We start from the raw sequence: 20326 nt of genomic DNA, 5'->3' as shown, positions 1-20326 counted from the left end.
TTTCGAAAACAAAAACAAAAAAAAAACCTCTCCACAGTCATACACTATTGGTTGTGCATGATTGGTTACGGTACATAAAACCCGGATGTAATACACATGTAATCAAAGAGCTGTACAGAGTAGCCATGCTTTTGCGAGGCACTGTATCTAAATCATTATTTCTAGCATTCTGCAAGGCAATTGACATTGGGATGAGAATGTGGGGCATGTTTTGGCTGGTATGTAATGTCAGCGGCTTGTTGGTTTTACGCACGGTGGCGAAACGTCAAAGCCGTAGAGCTGATGATAAAGTGTTGATGATGACACAGCGTGTCTCTCCCCGCCCTCCGCAGACGCAGGGGGCGTAAAAACAAGCTCCTCCTCATCCTCACCCACTTGCCTCTGTTCGTTTCTCATCCTCAGCACATCATGAGCCTGAACAGGTGAGCGCAACATTTTTTTTTTCCTGCTACGTAATGCTGCAATCTCTTGGAACATAATTTAGATTAAAAAACGTGGTTGGAGAAATGTCATTAGTGGCGGTGGATGTAACAGTGATGAGAGGGATGGGCGTCTCTCTGTGCGCCGAGGAGCTTTGCTGCTTTAATCCTTTAACTGATGCACTTGTTTCGGCATTAGACGCTCCAGTTTTGCTGACGTTGATCTGCTGTCTTTGCGTCGTGCTTTGTGTGCAGAATGCGCGGCAGCAACCCGCTCAGTATGAATCCTGTTAGGGATCAGCTTTTGAACCCAAACCACAGGCTGCAGCCCATTACAGGCCGGAGGAGTGAAGGATGTGATGAGATGCAGAAATTTGTGGAGGACGGGTTTGTCACAGTCGCTAAATCTCGCCCCCTCAGAGGGAGTTAGTACAAAATATTTTTGTGTAAATTTCAAAAATCGTCGTGTAAATAATTCCAAATTAAGCTCCTTGTTTGTTGTATCACCTTTACAATGCGTGTTGCCTTTACTTCGTTTTATTTGTATGATACATGGTTGACTTCCGGTTTTTGATTTGATACTTTGATTTTGATAAGACAACTTCCGCTGCATATCTAATAAAATTGCAGCTTAACGACAAAAAGGAACAGAATAAATTGTGTTTTTAAAATGTATCTTGTCATTAGCAGCCCAATTACTATAGGCACAAGGTATGTTTATTTTGTAAATAAGGGTGAATGTGAACTTGTTTTATTGCATGCAAACATAGGGTATAGTTTTTGAATTATAATTTATATATTTAGTGATACAAACCTTACGGTTGTATTTTGTCATTGATAGAGGCACAAATAAGGATATTTCTCATATGGATTGGTTGAAATTGTGAATTTGTTTTATTGTAATCAAATGCTAGGATGCAGTTTTTGAATTCAATATTTTTAGTGGTGAACTTTATTTTTAGTTACAAACGGTTGTAAGAGCTTGGTTTTTATGGAGTGTTTTGTAGCTTACGTGTGTGTGTGTGTGGGTGCGCGTGTGTGTGGGGTTTATTTCCAATAAACTTTACTGTTCATCCTTCATAGGTGTGTGTGGTGTGTGTGGTGTGTGTGTTGGGGGAGGGGGGAGGGAGAGGCTCCTTAGATAAAATACATGTATAAAAATCCAAATCAGGTAAAACGACCAATGGTGTGAATTATGTTCTTTAAAAAGTATTGTTACCATCAAAGAAATGTTAATATTTGAATGAGTAGTAGGACTGGATGATATGGTTGAAAAACCTATCATGATATAAGCATTTCAGGTGATATCAATAATTGTCAATATCAATAATTATTGATTAGTGTTTTTGTTTTCAATATCTGAAATACTGCCAAACTGGTGGTATGACCTTTCCCCTCTATCCACAGTTTTCACTCAGTGCTGTTTAGTTTTAAGCAGTTATGAGGCAAACCTGAAACTGGTGCTGTGCAAGTTACTCCTGTTACCAATAAACAGGTTATTGCCAGGTAACCAAAGAGTGAGTTAGTTGCTGCCACCAACTTTGCTTATCTGGCTGTAAAAGGTTGAGCAGCTAGAACCTTTCCTCTGCCTACATGGACCAGAATGCCTTGCAGTTCTGGTTTAGAGTTCAAGTGAATATTCCATGGATTATTGAACATTCTATCAGACATACCATCAATTGATATTGATTACATCTCTATCGCAATAGATCTTGTTATTGATTTATTGCCCTAATTAGGAATATCTTTTGGAAGTCCAGAAGCTCTCTTGTTCAAAAGCATCTCCTTCTTCTCCTCTTCTCAGGATGGTGGCCATGTTGAACGAGTGGCTATGGCAGGAGCAGTACTGGCTTCCTCCTGGCATCCGCTGGCAGGACATCGAGATGAAGGATGAGGACGGCCGTTTTCCTATGCCCAGGGATCTCCTCATCACGTTGCCACTGGCCTTTGCCTTTATAGCCTTAAGATATGTATTTGAAAGGTGAGATATCACTATTGCTAAGCCTTTAGGATGTCAGCACTTGTGCTTGTGAATTTAAATTGATGTTAGGTATGTGTCATGAAGATGGATGGGTTAGGCTTACAGCAGTTAGCCATGTCTTCTCATTCACGATATATAAAACAGGGCGTGGATGCATTCTATGAATGTTGCTTTAGTAGGAGAAGTTTTTACTAAAGCTAAAGATAGCTGATGATGTCTACTGAAAATGCCTATGCAGCTTCTTAGAGAATACAGGAAGTGACTGTGGTTTAATGTAGGTCCAAGTACCTTTAGAGCTTCTCACTGATCCCTATGGAGACTTCCAGGTAAAAGTCTAAAAACTTTTCCAGTCACCAGGTGGTCAGCTGCATCTTCAGGTTTAGATTAATACATTACAAACTGTAGTTTTTCACTTTTTATTATATGAGTAATGTCAGTTACTCATATAATCCCTTTCAAAAGTATTCAACATGTTAATTTCTTTTATTTTTAAAGTACATTACATTACATAAAAGATGTCCCTTTTTATTATGCCTGCATTGGAACAGAATGGATACTGATGGATCTTTTAAATTCTTGTGGCCGTCCGTCCATTCCACAGGTTTACCACAGGCTCCATTCATGTCTATCATCATGCTTTGTAATGCAGTCTGGCTTTGGTTTAAGAGGTTGGCACTTTGGTCTCAGCTGAGAGTTAGTCTGTTGATCAGAAGCATTACAGAGAGACGCTATACAGTAAGAATGATTACGAAATAATATATTAAACTCTTAACAACATGAACTTTAGCAGATCAGATGAGAGATGCGGTGACGTGCATGAAGTATGGATGGTTTGAAAGAAGATGGCCTTCCAGTCGTCTTCCTGTGTTTATGGTCAAGACCTAAAAGCTTAAGTTATAGTTTTTGTTTTTTAATGTAGGTCATCCTAAAATGTTGTAGGCAATTTATGTAATTTGTGGGGTAGAGAACCCTCTTGTTGTTTAATGATGATGTTTGGTTCAATTAGGGCCAAGACCAAAAGCGAGCTTCCACCAACCTGAAACAATAAATCACTGCTATTTCTGGAAATGCTAACCATAATTTTGCATCCATAATCTCTATGGACAGTCCTGTGTCATGGTGGCACAACTCCTGCCTTTACATATGTGCTGTTTCCCATCATTCAAAGTTTATTGTGCCAAATTCCTCCTGACAACTAATGTGGCCCCTTCATTCCCCTCAGTGGCTAAAAGCTAACAGAATCCAGGCAGTGTAAAAATCAATAAATAGTATTTACTTAAACATTTACTTTACAGTGTTTTACTTTTGTATCAGATAGATAGTCTGTCTGGAAATGCTTCAACATGTTTTAAACTCTGTATGTGTTTCCATCCTGCACTTTGCATGCAAATACCCGCCGGCCTCTGGTAAAATAACCGCTCAGTGCAAACTTGATGATAGTTCAAAATATCATAAAATAGTGTTTGCATAAACCTCAGAGATTTTTTTTTGTGATTTCTGTTGTTTTAAGATGATAGAAATCTGCTTTGGTCTTGGCCTCCCTGGTTAACCATTAACTTTAGTCTTTGTGTACCGCTACACTACAAAATGCTGACACCCAAAGTTATGCTGCAGGTTAGATATTCGCTTCTTGCAATGTTTTAGCAATACCTCTCTTCAAAAATAACAATTTACCCAATTAAGTTTATTGTGATGAAAATACTGACTGGACAGAAAGATAAATAAGTTTGTTGCGGCAGGTCATACTGAAACCTTCTGGGGTCAAGTGTGAAAGCGACTAGATGCTGACGCACGTGAGAGTCGATCAGATAGGAGTAACGTTTTTTGAATGCTTTTTCTAATCAGCTGCCTCATGATCTGAACTGCCTGAAGTGAAATGTGGCATGCTGTTGCACTCTGCCTTCAGCTGAACCTTCATAGGGTATTTAATATCAGAGGATAGTAACATTAGCTTTGCATGGGTAACAGGAGGGCAGAAGTATATTGCTACCAGCTCGTGCGTGTGTGGGTGTGCGTCTGTTTTGGTTGTGACGGGCATCTGGGTTGTTTTAGTCCCTGTGTAGCATGATGGATGAGGAGGTTCTTCATTCGATCTTCTCAGGCTGCAGCTGTTTTCTGTCTTGAGCTTACCACATGTCTGTGTGTTTGTTATGTGCTCCTGTAATCTGAGACCGTGCGGCTCCGCACAAAGCCAAGCCGACCTTCTCATTCTCTCCCTGATCTGTCCCTTCATCCTCGCTTTGTGATGATTATCTCTGAGATAGAGTTACACATGTGATTATACTGCCGAACTGTGCACAGAGACGGCTATTTGTCAAAACATCTCGCTCCTTCTCAGAAACTCTCATTGTTCTTCTTGCTTGTCTTATCTCTCTGATTCTCTCTGACCTACTCATGCACTCACAAACGCGTTCAGAACAAGTGGACGTGTTGAGATGCTGATACGGCATCTCTCGATGCCATATCAGCTAATTACTAAGGCTATCTTGCCAAATGTCGCAATACACCGATGGGCACAGCTCCACAAGCTGTCAGGAGTTGCATAATAAGCTATCATGTTTCCCTGCTCTGTAGTGTATCGCAGATCCACACTGGGCAGCTGGTGTGGCTGATGGCTCTCATTGGTCATGTCTGAGTTACAGCTTATCCAAAAATTGTCTTCTTTGTTGTGCATTAAGTTTTACAATATATTAAAAAAATGATTTTCTGTTTTCTGTCCTCAGAATCATCGCCATTCCTTTTAGCAAGTGTTTAGGTGTGAAGGATCGGATTCGGATTCGAGCTCCTCCTATCCCAAAGCTGGAGGCCTTCTACGAACACGTCAGTCGGCAACCATCACAGGTTTGTACTCCTCTTCCTCCTGATTCATTCTCTCCACTTTACAAAGCACAAAAAACAATAAGCCATGCTGGAGCATCCAGGTGGGAGAAATCCCAAACCGTCATCTCATATCAGAAAGCATGTCCACTGTTCTGGGTGTGGACATGCGGATGGGGTGGTTTTTCGGCTGTAACAAAATTTGTGTTTTTTGCAAAACTGCAATGGAAACACTTTTCTCATCAGACGAGTCGTTTGGTTAACAACTGGATGTTACCGCCAGGAGAGATGAAGAGAATGACAGGATGCGGCTGGAGGACGATGGCGCTGCATGTTTTTTAATGACATTGTGTGAACGAACTTATTCACATGTGATTTTAATTGTGTTTCTTGCTTAATGGAAACACCACCGTTCCAAATTTTTGTTTTTTCAACATTAGCAGAATATTGACAAAGTTATGGGCACATTTGCAATTGAAGCGCAGCTCGAGAATGAAAAATTGCCTATTTCCTGGGGTCAGTGGACAAGAGGCAGTGTGCACCCTGGACAAGTTGTCAGTCCAGGGATTCCCCCAGTCTATTATAAGCCTGGTGGGCCACCAGGTTTTACTTGTGCTCCCACCAGGCTTAGCATTGTTCATTTATTAGTATTTTTTTTTTTATATAATTGCCTTTTTTAAAGACGTTGGTGTTTAGGTATTGATCTCCCAGTCTTCCAAAAATGCATAGCTATGAAATGATACTTCCCAATTTCTTTCAAATATTTTTAACTCAAAAACACAGTGGGTGGCTGGATGACTGCCATGAACACTGGGCGTAGCAGGTTTTCTGGGGGAAACCCTGCAGTCTATGAACACGGACACACACAGGACAAATAATCATGCAAACACACACTCACACCTGACAGCAATTTTTAGAAAACAATATCATCGAACAGTGATGTTTTTGACTGTGGGATAAAGCCAAAGTACCTGGAGAGAGCCAGCGCATGGACGAGAACATGCAAACGCCATGCAAAAAGACCCCAAGGCTGGGATTTGAATCTAGAACCTTCTTGCTGCAAAGTATGCCAACTGTGCCACATAGCAGCAATGCAACAGCAGAAAGCCCTATTTTAAATAGTTCTAGCCTTTTAATTGCTAATTATACCAAATAATTAACTAAAAGGTTGCACTTTTAAGACAAAGAACAGAAGTAAGACGGTCAGAAAAAAGATTTCTGTTGAACAGTAGTTGCTGTGGACAAGATGCAAATGTTAAAGGGAATTTTTCCCAGGCCTCTTCTACCTGTTAAACCTGTTAAGACATTTTTTAAGTAAATTAATCTGACATAATGGATCATCTTCTTTTACAAGACTGACGGAGTGCACACGGTGACGTTTGAACTGAAATTTGATGGCGGTGGCAGCAATTAGCAAATAGAGACATGTGATGTGAACGTTGATGCATGGTTGCCTCACTTGTAAGCTTTGTGTTTCCTTGTTTCTGAAGAGGGAGCAGCTGACATGCGGAAGTTTCTCAGGGAAAATCAGTATTTTCAATATGACTCAAACATGGAATGAGGTTCTATTGGGAACTACGTAACGTTTGTTCCTCTACTCGAAAGAAAGGAACGCTTTTCAGAGCTGAATCTGGCTGTGTCTTTAAACATTTAGAGTGCCAGACTGGCTGTGCATTTTGCTAACAGAGATGTTAAGTATTGAAAATATTATCAATGCAATAAATTGACAGCATCGATTCATTTTTTTAACGAAGGTGTGTGTGTTTCACAAGGAAATTCTCCACGTGTTTCAGGAACAGGTGTAATACCAGCACCGCTGTTCCTGTCCTAACAAGCACAGCTGTGAATTTCCAGAACAAGACATGACTTGACCCATAAATTGGGATTTTTCCCAGCCCTGTCTGCCGCGTATTTGGGTACATGAAAACATGTCTGCAGTTTGTCCAGCCACAAACAATCAAATTATATCCTGACCTATTTGCAATCCTTTTGTTTTCCTGTGTGCTGCTGAGCAAGCAGCGGATTTTTGTTGTTCTGTCATTTTCATTTCTGCCTGCACTCTACAATAAACATATTTCTTAAAAAGCATTCTTTTAAGAGATACCTAACTTCCAAATTGTTTTATATTACAAGTTGTGACAGCAGATGTAAAAAAAAAAAAAAAAGAAATAGTCCATTTAAACAAGACAAATGTAGTGCCCTTTCTGCTTTAACTGAGAATAACATCTCTTAACCTTTGTAATTAAGTTTCACCCTGCTCAGACCTTTCAGCTGTAACAGAAGCTGGTGCAAAGTATCAGGGTGTAGAAAAGGAGAGGGAGGCGTCATCACTCTGACAGCGCTGTGAGCCACTCTCGTTTCTGACTCAGCAGAGCACAAATGTTTACATTCAGCACTTCTGAATGTAAACTCTTTAGGGATGCTCCACTTTGAAATGATTAAAGGGATCAAACTAGTGCAGGCTGGAAAAGTCTGGATGACTATAAAAAAGAGAAAATTCATCCATCCAATAAGTTGATCCCTGTTGGAGTCTGGCCACTGTAGAAATATCTGTTGTAAATTCTGAATAAAAGTTTGTAATAATAACAAATATTTAGACCTTTTACTCTAACTGTTAAGTAGCACAACTGTTAGCTGGAGCGCTAAGAGGCTAGAAGTGCGTAGATTAAGTTGAAAAATGAAACGTTGTGTTAAACTGGCTCTTTGTGTGTGTTTAGAGTCAAGTTGTGAGCTTGGGCAGGCAGTGTGGACTCTCTCAAAGAAAGATTCAAACCTGGTTCAGACACAGAAGGAACCAGGACAAGCCCAGCAACACAAAGAAGTTCTGTGAGGCATCGTGAGTCACTCTTTTTCTTTTCCTTGATTCAATGAGTGAAATAACCAGCTAAGCATCTGGAGCTCCTTAAGTTTAGGGTTTTTCATTGTCTGTAGGATTTCCATTGTATTTCTTTTTCTTGTTGTTGATGTGTTTTAAATTGTAATATTGCAGACTCAGTGTCACAAAGTGTAAACTTTTCCATCAGTTTTTTTCAATTGGATGGAAATGTTTAAACCTCTAAGAGATGATTATCAATGTGTGCAGCTGGCGGTTTGCGTTCTACCTCGTCTCCTTCGCCGCCGGACTCGGCTCACTGATTGATGTAAGTTTGTCAGCCTATTTTTAAGTGGCAATTATGTATTCTTTAACTTTGTACTACCTTTAGAGTTGTATTGAATGAATGTTTCCTGGTTCTGCCAGACTCCCTGGTTTTGGGATCACAAAGAGTGCTGGAGGGGATATCCCAAACAGGTGAGCAGGACACATTGTTATGCATAGAAGTTTTGCATTTGACATATTTTCTGCAGCACTGTGTCAAATATAATGTGATTTGTTAAAAACTATAACTCGGCAGACTATTTAGAGTAAAATGTAATCCTAGCGGCTATGAATAAGCTGCATGAGGAGAGTGACTTGGTTCTAATGGTCAGCGTTGTTGTACGAGAGCAAGACACCAACTGTGTGAGTGATGATGGTGCCGGTCCAGCTTTTATTTAGGGTCGGTCCACTTATTGTTATTGTAACCGTCAATTAAATATTCATTTTCATTGATTACAACATTTTAAAGAAAATGTCTAAAATATGTTGCATTATGGTTTATAGAATAAACAGAAAGCACCTTGTTACTGCGTGTAATGGGGAAGGATACAGTACGATTGAACTTTGTTGGAATGATCTGAATATATGGTAGGAATAGGACACGTCTGTCTTATAATATGCCTGGGTACGACATTTGTTATGAACTGAGTGTATATAAATAAACCGAACTGATAAAGGGGGAGCTAAAGTTAAGCTTTAGTTAGTACATGTGGTGAGAGGAGATGAGTTTAAAGTTCCATCCAAAGCATTTTTCACTGTGGAGACGAGGACACAGAAGCAGGTCGGAGGGGTTAGAGACATGCATTAGAGGAGATTTGTAGTGTGGAAAGAAAACCATTATGACATATAACTTGGAGGCGGTGCAGCTAAAGAAGAGTGTGAAGCAGGAGGGGGCAGAGCTGAAAATGCTAAGACAGGAACTAAAATGGACAGATCAGTTCAGTGACGTTAGAAAAGGCTGAGACGGTTGTGGGATGTGCAGAGGAAGATCAATGGATTTATTGAACAGATGGGTTTAAATAGAAACTGCAAAGGAAGAGGAATAGCAGAAGTTTACAGAGACAGTTCCTGAACATGTGGAAAGAGGACAAGTAGAGGACTGATGTGGGACACAGTGAGATGGTGGAAAATGATCTGTTGGAGCAATCGCTGCAGGGAGCAGCTGAAAAAAACAACAGTACAACATTGTCTTGGATAATGTGCCTGTGCAATACAGAATTAACGTGACAGAAAATGTAGCAATCTTTTGCTCAAACATATACTTCTATTTAATAAAATCAAACTGATTGGTTGTAGTAACTTTTATTTTGATTAAAGAGTAAAACTAACATTTTTGCTTTTTCTGTCTATCTAAAATCTTTGAGGAGCAGTTTTACCATCAAACTAACAAATGTAATAAACTTTTTTTACTAAGTGACTTCAGAAGAAATAGTCATAATTTTACATGTAGTTATTGGTCTTAGAGATCCAACAATGCAACGTTTTGCACATATAACAGGTTAGCACACATCTTCCTCCTGACTTTTATCAAAATTCCTTCCCCTCCTTCAGCGTCAACCTGCTTTCCTACGTCTAGACTCCCTTAAACTGTTTTAAAGCTAATATCTGTGGAGCGATGACAGCTCGGTATGCACGCATGTCGCCATTCCTTCCTGGAGTCCGCCCTTCTTCATGGGTTCATGACCTTGAATAGAAAGCAGTAGAAAAGAAAAAGTCACAGCTTTCTGTATCTTTAGTTCAGACTTCAGGCCACGCTGCTCCACACTGCGCTGCACTGAGTTGTCCGAACCCTCTTTGGCGATAAAGAATGTGTTCTGAGGATTGAATGTTCCCATTCGCTTCCTACTATTGTGTTTCTGCAAACACTCCGTGTTGAATGCTGTGCAAGTTTTTTTTTTTTTTTACTTGAGATAGTGCGCCACAATTTCCTTTGAATGAAACACGTCCTCTTGTTCTGCGCACAACGGGAATAATGTTGATAAATCTCTTACATCAGAGCAAGAAGTGTTTTGATTTTTCTGTATGTTTTATGTCTACTCAGATTCAGATTCAGATTTATTTTTACTTGAGTCCCAAATGGGCAATTAATGTTTCCTCCTCTTAAAATCTGTTGTTCCTGGGTGTCCTATTTACCCCATTCTCCACTCTCAGCTATTTAGATTCTGTCTAAATTGCTTTGTTGAGAAAGTGCATTTGTTTTGCTGCTGCATGCCCAGTGCCTTGAAAACATATTCAGGCAGCAAACCTGAAGGAGAAGGTCTTCTATTCAGATGAAACCAAATTTACAATATATGGTGAAACATCAACACTACACATCAAATTGTTCACACTATTCTCACTGTCACACATGTTGGTGGCAGTGTCATGCAGTGGGAAAGGGAAAACATTTTTTTTGTTTCCCTTCCATTTCACAAATATGTTCTACTTTTTGTTGGTCAAACACATTAAATTCTGATGAAATATTTTTGGCTGTGACGTCAACCGAATGTGAAAAAGTTCAAGGGGTGTGAATGCCTTTGCACACTATGAAGTTCCTCTGACTGGGCAGATAAAGCTGAAAGGCTCTGTGAATGTAAATGTTTGCACATTGTGAAGCTCTTCCTCTCATTCTTCAGCCTGTGGCGGACGCTCACTACTGGTATTACATCTTGGAGCTGAGTTTCTATTTGTCCCTGCTGCTCAGTGTTTCTGTGGATGTCAAGCGTAAAGTAAGAGCCTGACCCAACAGCACTTTCACCTGTACGCAATGAAAGCACATATATTTAGCTTTTTGTCTTACTGTCACACTTCCTGCTCATCTAATTCCACACTTGAAAAATGTATTTTACTTTTGTTTAGTAGAAATGTTTGTCTTATTGACCACTTTTCAAACTGTTGTTTTGAAATAATGTATCATTTTTCTGCACTTTTCTGCATCAATAACTTCACATTAGAACTTTCATTTATAATATTTTCTGTGCACGTGTTTCAGGATTTCAAGGAGCAGGTGGTTCATCACATCGCCACCATATTTCTTATCGGTTTCTCCTACGCCGCCAACTATGTGAGGGTTGGCACGCTAGTGATGCTGGTGCATGATTCGTCCGACTTCCTGCTGGAGGTAAAACGCCACACACAGCTCAGAGCGGTAGCCAAGCCTTTCACTAGCACCTACAGTCAGATTTTATCTACATCTCAACACAGATACCTGTCTGAGGTGGAGCAAAAGGAAAGGAAGCATTAAAAAAAATGCAAGTGCAGTCACTTGATTGGCAGTTCATTACCTTCACAGAGATCACAGGAAAGTTTTCTTGTGTACTTTTTGCTAAAGTTTCCTTGTTGTTTTAAGACATTATGAAAAGACTTTGCAAACAAAAAAGTCCTAAAAAGCCCCTGTGTATAATATAAACATTATTTTGGTATGGTTAAGGGATTTGTTGAAAGAATTATAACCTGCCGCTGTCAACAAGACTTTGTCCTTGGTTTCAAATGGCTGGTTTTGATAAAGTCACTTGGCGCTGATAACATCTAAATAATCCAGGTGCCATTGTAATATCTGAGCTGAGAAAAGATGTAAAACTAGTTACATTACCTCGGGCATTATTACATGGTCCGTGGTCCTGAAAGGATTTACAGTTGAAACTCCACATCTACATAAACTGTATTTAAAGACATATGAAGTCTTTCTTATTTTCTGACATTAAATCAAACTAAACATTTTAAATCAGAAACATTCTAAGATTACTTTGCATGAAACAATTCAGCTATTGGTTGAAGCTGTTAAAAGCTATAAATATCCACAGTGAAATAAATACTATACCCATCTGGATTGAAAGTCCACTTAGGGATGAAGAAGCCAGCACTCCAAAACCAACATAAAAAGTCAGATTATAGTTTGTAATTGCTTTAATATGGACAATATCTTAGTTTTTGAATACATGTTCTGAGGTCGGATGAACTTGACTTTTAAGATCTTTGTTCCAATTTGGGCAAAAAAGGGGAAATTTTGCAAACCTGAGAACATCGCCCAGTTGTGAAGTACTCAAGCGACTGTGACGTGTTGTGTTGCTGTTTTGCTGTAGGAGAAACTGGTGCACTTCCCAAAGTAGTTGGCACTATGAAGAAACATTGAAGCAATTTCTCCATGTTATAGTTCCAGGTTAGGAACAAATGGGTTTTCCAAATGGACCATGACTTGAAGCACACTGAGAAATTAGTTATAAAGTTCCTTAAGTATGATAACGTCAACTTTTCATCTCAGTCTTATTGTAAATCTGGCTGCACTACAACCCGATTTACACCAGCTCTGGAGGAATCGGTCAAAATTAGACTAACCTGAGTCATATGGTTTAACGGCAATGTTACTAAATATTTATGCAACGTATATAAACGACTAAATTAAGAAAAATATTCCCTAAGAAGTGTTTTTTCTTATTAATCCAGAGTACAACTAATGGAAATAAACATATTAATCTTAACTGACAGGAAGCATTTAAATTCACTGTCAGGCAATGATAAGGAAAAAAAGTTTATGTGTCTTTTATACAGTTTTGATAAATATCTGGTTTCAACTTTTCACAGCCACCATGATCTATTCAGTGGCGCAAAAAGTGGGTATGCAGCGCATGCAACGCATAGGGACGCTGCACCAGAGGGAGCGTCAAAACCCCGTCTGGAGGGGGCGGCGCCCCGGTGATGCCTTCGCATACACTTCACCGCGCCCTTACGCAAAGCTTGTATGTCAAAGAAGAAGAAATGCCTAGCTGTTACTTAAGTAACTTCAGTTCTATGATTATGCACTTTTGCATCTACTGATTTGTTAAATTCAAGTGATTTACCCTGAGCGGTCCTCCACTCTGTTTTTGTTCACCCTTTCCTTGTTTCAGTTGGCTCGTTTTGTAGTCAGACTGAAGGAGGTGCATGCATCTGCATTTGAAAAGGACTGATCAGAAATAGGCGCTTTTGTTGAAAGATTCATGATTGGCTCGCCTCCCGTCAGCAATTAGATTTTCTACAACTGAGCCAAGAGGAAGTGCAGCCGCATTGCTGGAAAGTAGCCGCTTGGGTATCTTGACAACTCTCAGCGGTGAATGCCAAGCTTCTTTTCAGCTTTCATCCATGTGGTGAATCTTTGAAAATTCTCAACAGACCATCTGAATCACTGCCCTGAAATGTCAGGGGTTTTGTCTGCAGATTAAGTAGAATTTGTCAGCATGTGTTTGTTTATTTTCCAATACGAAGCAATGGAGCGCTAAAGAACAATCTGAAGATCAATGTGCCGAGTGTTTAACTTCTAGTTAATTCCTTTGCAGTGCAAAATGCTGTATCATGAACAAATAATATTTCCTCAGTTGTTCCTTCTATATGGTTGTTAACACGCCCTGAGACTAGTTGTAATTCATTCTTTTAAAATTAAGTAAAAATAAGTAGTTAACTTAATTTAATTACTTAGAAAGTAATTAAGTATAAATTTAGAAAGTAATTAAGTATAAATTTAGAAAGTAATTAAGTATAAATTTAGAAAGTAATTAAGTATAAATTTAGTAACTTGGACTTACTTTTTACTTTACTACAAAATTGGACTTTTATATTAATTAACAAGTAAAAATACATTTGTCTGCTCTCTTTTCTTCTAGTCTGCCAAGATGTTTCATTATGCGGTGTGGACAACGACATGTGATTCGCTGTTTGTCGTATTTGCTGTTGTTTTCCTGGTTACAAGACTTGTGGTTTTTCCTTGCAGGTAAGACTGCATGTCACTTTTTCCTTTACTGTGAAGTCAATTGTGGCATAAAAAATATATCGGAGCTGACATGGAAAAAAAAACATGAACTAAACAGATGTTGTAACACATGTAGAGTTAAAATGTTCAGAGGTAATGCAACTAATTAACAAATACTTCTGTAAGCCATCATGTGAGTTTTATGATGATAGTGAATGTATCTTTTAATCCGAAAGCATAATCATGCATTAAAACATGATTAAAATCAAACCTATAATTGAAATAGATCTATTTTCTGGGCGTAGAAATACCATATCCAGAAGTAGAAGTCACAAATAAAATTTTGAAAGCTGCACTTATTAGCACTCAATTTTTTTTGCATAAAATAAATGTAACAAAAACATTGTTTTTGGAACATGTATGTTTAAAATTGATCAGAGTGTCTAGGAAATTTTATGTAATAACATTATTTTTCTACATGATAAACACATTATGTTTCTTTACAAAATTGGAAAGATAAGAGATCTTCTAATTTACCTACTCTTAATGATCAATATCTAATATGAAACATTTGTATCTATAAATAAATATACTCAATTGTTCAGTTTGAGATCAGAAAAAAACATTATATCTTAGGCTTTTTTTCAAACCTTCATAAATAAGTATGGTTAGTGAAATTGAAGTGAGAGACTTAAATGTTACATTTTAAATACATATATTTATTTATTAGTCATTGACATAGTAAAAAGTAAAACTAAATGTAACAGATTTGTATTTTGGGGTTTTTATTGTGAGATTTCAGGTGGTGAAACGTCAGACTTTGTCTCACTGACTGTGTCTTCACATTGTGTCTGATTTTTCAGAATTGTCCACACCACCATGGTGCTGTCTCGTGACTTTTTCCAGCCTTTCTTCGGTTATTATTTCTTCAACGTTCTGCTGTTAGTGCTGCAAGGTCTGCACATCTTCTGGGCCTACCTCATTCTGCGCATGTTGTACAAGTTTGTCTTCACGGGCAAGGTGAGTGCCGTTAAATCAGCAATGTGACGGAGGTGCTGGGCGGAGAAACGCTGATGGCCGTTACGTTTTACATGCAGGTGGAGCGAGACGAACGCAGCGATGAGGAAAGCGAGGTGGATGAACATGAAGAAGAAGGAGAAGAAGAGGAGCCAGAAGGAAAAGAGGGTGAGCGCAACTACAAGCAAAGGAAGGAGACTATCAACTCCAAGCTGACATCCCTGGCAAACAACTGTGTCCTAAACAACCTGACCAACCAGAGGAACCTAAACATCAGGCTGCGTAAAGCCAGATAGTGGACCTTCCCCCCCATCCTGCTCGCTGGAGAGAAACTCAATCTTTTGCTTTGTATCAACATAGATCATTAACCGTTTCAGACCAGGGTAGGACCCAATCCTATTTTTTTTGTGACAAAGTAGAGAATCTATTCATGAATTATGGTAGAGATTTACAACCAATCTGAGACTTACAGGAGACAAAATCAATCAGTTAATAAATCTGTCAGAACAAGGAAACTGTAAAATGTATTTAACATCTAACTGTAGTTTGTACATATCTTGTATTTATGTTCTGCATTTTATTGTAATAACTTGTTTGTAAATATCTGAAGGCGAGAGAGAGACCCCTTTTTTCTTTATTTTTGAAGCGCTGAAGGTTTTATATGAAATATAATTGTTGTTTATTAAGGTATATATTTAAATGGGACAAATGTAAGGATTGTTTTTTTTTATTTTAATCCTCCTCCACATCTTTGTGGTTATCTGTACATATTTAATATAAAATACAGGTCATAGGACAGGAAGCTCTTTGGAAACCACCTAAGTTCCATAGCAGTTCTAAAGTTCATATTTTTAGTAATATTTGATTCAATTCTGTGTTCCTATTTCTTTACTAGACATATGTCGCCCCCTGGTGTTTCAGAAAACGCATATACTTGTCAAGAGGGATTTTTTTGTGAATGTATGACACTGCAAAAATGTTACTGCTTCTGAAGATGTTTACTTCAACTATACTTGTTTTTTTTTTTTTTGTTTTGTTTTGTTTTGGTGGGGGCGGCGGTTTATTGTCAAGGAAGCAACATTGGGGTTTGCTGTTGTAGTTTGAGCTGGCATTTTACTTTGTTCCTTAAGCTGCTGGTTTTACACTAACCACATGAACTTAACTTACCATATGAATGAAGTCTTTGTACTGGTGCTTTTAATTCTACTGGACAAACATTCAACTGTGAGTGATGTGACTGGTCAAAATGTCTTGCATACATCATAACAAAGCGCGTCCACTCGGAGACACTTGCTGCTCAGTTTAAAGGTCTCAGTTGAAGAGAAGCGTTTCCATTTGGTATTAGTAACTTACTGATAGAACCAAGCATGCATTTATCCAGTGAAGTGCACAAGCCGGTGTCTCCACTGCCACAGACAAACACTGACATACTTTCATACGTTCACTGGAGCTCTCTAAAATGACTGGCTGCTTTCACTGTGCACACATGGCACATCTGCTGCTTTTCTACTGTATCTGAAAGTTGTACAGTGTAAATATTATAGAGGGGAGGTTAAAATAAAAAGGGCTGATTCACTGAATGGTGTACATGCGTTGAGATCTTATTGGATATTATTAAATTATTGTTTTAATACATTTATAAACGGTTACTCTTGACTGTTCTGTAGTGAGTGCACATGGACGTTTTGTTAACTCAGTGGCTTGTTGAAAAGTTTAATAAATGATCCGTATTTAATAAGTCAGACAATGCTTTTATTTGTCCAAATATAAAAGCTATTCTTTTCTATTTATTTTTATGAACTTTACTAAACATAAAGGGCGTTGCATTGCCACATAATTGTCTTTTCAAACTTTTTTTGCAAGTAAATCATGAAAAGGGTTGCATGTATTTGTATTCTGTTATCTGTTATCCTAGTCAAATCCAATTAGAAACTTGCAGCAAGATGTAAAAATTATTGTTCACAGACATTCTTCTTCCAATCTGAGTGAACTTGAGCTATTTTTGCAAAGAATTGCAAAATATTGGTATGCATATACTCCAAAAGACCACAAGCTTTAATTGCAGTGAACGTTTGTTTTAACACTTATTGATTGGGGGTGAATAAAAATACACGCCCAAGTCACCAGATTTTAAAGTTTTTGACAACAGCGTACAAATTTCTTTCAAGCTATTTGCAGTTTTATGTTGGTCTATCAAAAAAATTCCAATAAAAAGCATAGAAGTTATTGTTGTCAGAATGTAAAGGGATTAAAGGGGAATTAATATTTTTTGAAATATTCTTTAGTATAAATCACTTTTAGATCAGTTTTACAAAATAAAAACTTCAGATGTATCATTTTATTTAACAAGATTAGATCATATGACCATCCTCATGGTGACACATCCTCTAAGGGGCAAAGGGCAGGGTATGGCATCTTCTATCTGAATGCAAGTGTCTATGTACGGGTCCAACAGCACCATGTTTGGGGATGCTTTGTTGCTTTTCCTCTCGCTGACTAGATAGATCTGGCCACTGACGTTGGTACAGCCACAAAAAAACTTTCTCTCCAAACACTCTTCTTCGAGTATCGTCCATTCATCAGTCTCCATGTCAAAACGCAGGGCTTGGCCTCCAAACAGGTAGAGGGCACCATTGAGCTCAGTGGCAACCAGGTCGTACCTGAAAGAGAGTTTAAAAATAAAAATAAAACATTTCTTTCCTGTTTGAAATATAATTCTTCTTCAATCATTTCAGTTTAGAAATGTGAGAAGCATAATCTGAGGAGTCAAGTTTACTCACCGTGGAAACGGTGAATTGGAGACTACATCCCACTGGTCCTCCTTCACCACATATCTCTGAATTCCTGCATACACGTCCCCGTTCTCATCTAGACCACATGCAACATAAATACACATTCCCAGAGCAGCTGTGGCCGCCCTCTCCACTGCCCTGACCATGGGGTTCACCCCCTGCCAGCCCTCCTCTGACCCCAGGACCAGCCTCTCTACGTCAGCCACGAGGCCTTCATCCATGCTGCCGCCCAGCACATACACAGCTGAATCCAGTCCAATGGAGCAGTGACTGTGTCTGGATTTCTGCATGGCCGGACCATCCAGCCAGCGCTGGTTCCCACATTCGTATATCCTGACCCAGTCCACACTGAACCACAGCACGTCCCGGAAGTAGCCACCTGTGACGACTACATTGTCACCTGAGAAAATTAGAAAATTCATCAACAAAAATCCCAGTAGAAAGTAATAGTCTGTAATGCACTTTTATACATTTCATGTAAAGGAATTAAAACAATTTCTTAACAGTGCCCCTTGAACATTTTTATATATTGTCTCTTTACAACCAATACTTCAGCTTCTTTTATTGGGATTTGATCAAATAAACCAACACCAAGAAGTGTATGATTATGCCGTGAAAGGAAAATGTAAAATGGTTTTCAAATTGTAACCTGCTTTTGTATGCAACTCTCTTTACTCTAATACTTAAAATCACATAAATGTTCTTCTGAAATTATCCAAGGAGTAAACAGAGTTCACCCATGTGTCATTTAAGGTTAAGTTAAACTTATGTTAGTTATTTGCAAAGAAGAATAGGCAATAATTGTATTCACTGTGTGTACAGTACTTCACAAGAATTGCAGCTGGTAGGTTGCCAAAGCAGATTCTACAAAGTGTTATTAGTGTAAGAAAATCATCAATCATCATCCCTTCCCTTCATAATCATGCATAACCTTGTGTTGCTTTAATAATACCTATAACATACATTGAAGTTTCCAGTGTGATAAAAAAATTTACAAGGGCACAGATCCAAGGAAGATGCTGTACATCTTATAAATATTCTGCCTTAATTTTTGTGTACTCATCAACAAGACAACAGTCGTTACAATTTTATCACACAAACATTACCCACTGCTGCGACTGAGTACTGAGTTAGGTTCTTTCTCTGCAGAGGTGAGCAGCTTTGCCATCTACCACTCTGAGGGTGAAACTGATACAGAGCCTGTTCTTCCTTATCATGAGGTCCACCCAGGATGTACAAAGTCTCGCTGGCACTGGTTCTCCTCACTGACCTTCCCACTGACCAAGAAGGTGGAAAATATTCATTGAGCTTGCTGATGAGTCTGGCTCTGGGGTCAGAACTTTTCATTTGGGTCAAAAGCTTAGAAAGGAAAGGTAAAGAGAGAGACTCGGGTCGCACCAGCTCAATCAGCTCCAGGAAATGTTCCTCTCGCTTAGGGTCAGATGACACCCAGTGCATGGTGGCCTCCAGGGCCTGATCATCTCTGAAGATGGCCAGGTCATCGCTGGCAAGAAGGTCCGCTAATCTCTCCTTTGAAAGGCACAGGAAGTCTTCTTGGGAGGAAACTGCAGAAAAATGTGTGAGCGCCACCTGTCGTGCCGCGGTGTATAGCTGAGTACAACCCAGCTGCCAGGCATAGGCCATCATTCCCAAGCAGTTGGTGAGGTGCAGCTCACGCTCGAGGAACTTGCAGCACAGCAGCCTGGGTCGCTCCAGCTGCAAGAAGTCTGCCGTTTCCAGGATTCCCAGAACATTTTCTCTCTTCAGATCTAGTCTGTGTGTCTTGCTGTACTCCATCAAGACCTTAAAGTGCTGCAGCTCTACCCCTTTGATCTCCACATGCCTTTTGTTGCTTTCCACGCCACAGCCAAAAAACAGAGCCCTGAAGTAAGGGCTCTGGAGTGCCAGATGGTGTCGGCTGACATAAAAGCTCTCTCCTTCCACCTGCAAGGTAGCGTCAGGAATTGTGTCAGGCTCTGAGGCTTCAACACAGAGGGCAGATTCATCCGGCTCAACTTTGTTTTCTGGTTGAGGGAGAGGATTCAGTCGACAGCTTTCAGACTCCTGCTCAGAGTCAGCTTTTCCAGCCATGTCAACACAGCCAAGCCTAATATCTGTGTCCCACTTCACAACCCAACACACCAACTGGTTCTCAGGTCAAGGTTATAAATAGACTCTGCCCTGTGACTGATCTAGAAGAGCAGAGCTCCCACTCCACCAGTAGAATAAAAAAATAAATAAATAAATAAATAAATAAAATATATGTGTCGTTTGGTTTAAAATGTCCTTTTGTTATTGAGGAAGTATGTTTTTGTTCTGATATGGTATAGCCCAACGTAATGAGAGCAACACAAAATATTAACATTTGATTGTGAAAATTATTGTTAGAAAAATAACATTTTTAAGTCAGAGGAAACATATTATATTTTTTTTATTCAATATAGATATTAAAATAAAGTAAAC

At 39.1% G+C, this 20326-nt stretch overlaps 2 protein-coding genes across 2 annotated transcripts; one reads left to right on the top strand and one right to left on the bottom strand.

The window, feature by feature from the left end:
- The first annotated feature begins 317 nt into the window (after positions 1-317).
- Positions 318-16649, top strand: cers4a (ceramide synthase 4a). Its single transcript, XM_007552739.2, has 11 exons — positions 318-422; positions 2224-2400; positions 5124-5241; positions 7935-8053; positions 8300-8357; positions 8456-8506; positions 10969-11061; positions 11325-11453; positions 13969-14075; positions 14918-15074; positions 15152-16649. The coding sequence occupies exons 1-11, from the start codon at positions 409-411 to the stop codon at positions 15365-15367; spliced, it is 1239 nt and encodes a 412-aa protein (XP_007552801.1). The 5' UTR covers positions 318-408; the 3' UTR covers positions 15368-16649.
- Positions 15926-20000, bottom strand: LOC103138563 (kelch-like protein 23). Its single transcript, XM_007552804.2, has 3 exons — positions 18970-20000; positions 17852-18263; positions 15926-17731 (listed from the first exon to the last, which is right to left on the bottom strand). Exons 1-3 carry the CDS (start codon positions 19952-19954, stop codon positions 17428-17430), a joined length of 1701 nt encoding a protein of 566 aa, XP_007552866.1. The 5' UTR covers positions 19955-20000; the 3' UTR covers positions 15926-17427.
- Positions 20001-20326: the final 326 nt, after the last annotated feature.

This window comes from Poecilia formosa, unplaced genomic scaffold (genome assembly GCF_000485575.1).
Source record: "Poecilia formosa unplaced genomic scaffold, Poecilia_formosa-5.1.2 Scaffold52, whole genome shotgun sequence".
Lineage (NCBI taxonomy): Eukaryota > Metazoa > Chordata > Actinopteri > Cyprinodontiformes > Poeciliidae > Poecilia > Poecilia formosa.
The sequence above is the reverse complement of the archived record's forward strand: the minus strand, read 5'-3'. Positions and strand labels throughout refer to the sequence as shown.

Coding starts and splice junctions, on each gene's coding strand:
- cers4a (XM_007552739.2), top strand. Junction 2,401..5,123: donor TTAAGATATGTATTTGAAAG/GTGAGATATCAC, acceptor TTCTGTCCTCAG/AATCATCGCCATTCCTTTTA. Junction 5,242..7,934: donor TCAGTCGGCAACCATCACAG/GTTTGTACTCCT, acceptor GTGTGTGTTTAG/AGTCAAGTTGTGAGCTTGGG.
- LOC103138563 (XM_007552804.2), bottom strand. CDS start 19,954: ATGGCTGGAAAAGCTGACTCTGAGCAGGAGTCTGAAAGCTGTCGACTG. Junction 18,264..18,969: donor GTACTCAGTCGCAGCAGTGG/GTAATGTTTGTG, acceptor TAATTTTCTCAG/GTGACAATGTAGTCGTCACA. Junction 17,732..17,851: donor TCCAATTCACCGTTTCCACG/GTGAGTAAACTT, acceptor ACTCTCTTTCAG/GTACGACCTGGTTGCCACTG.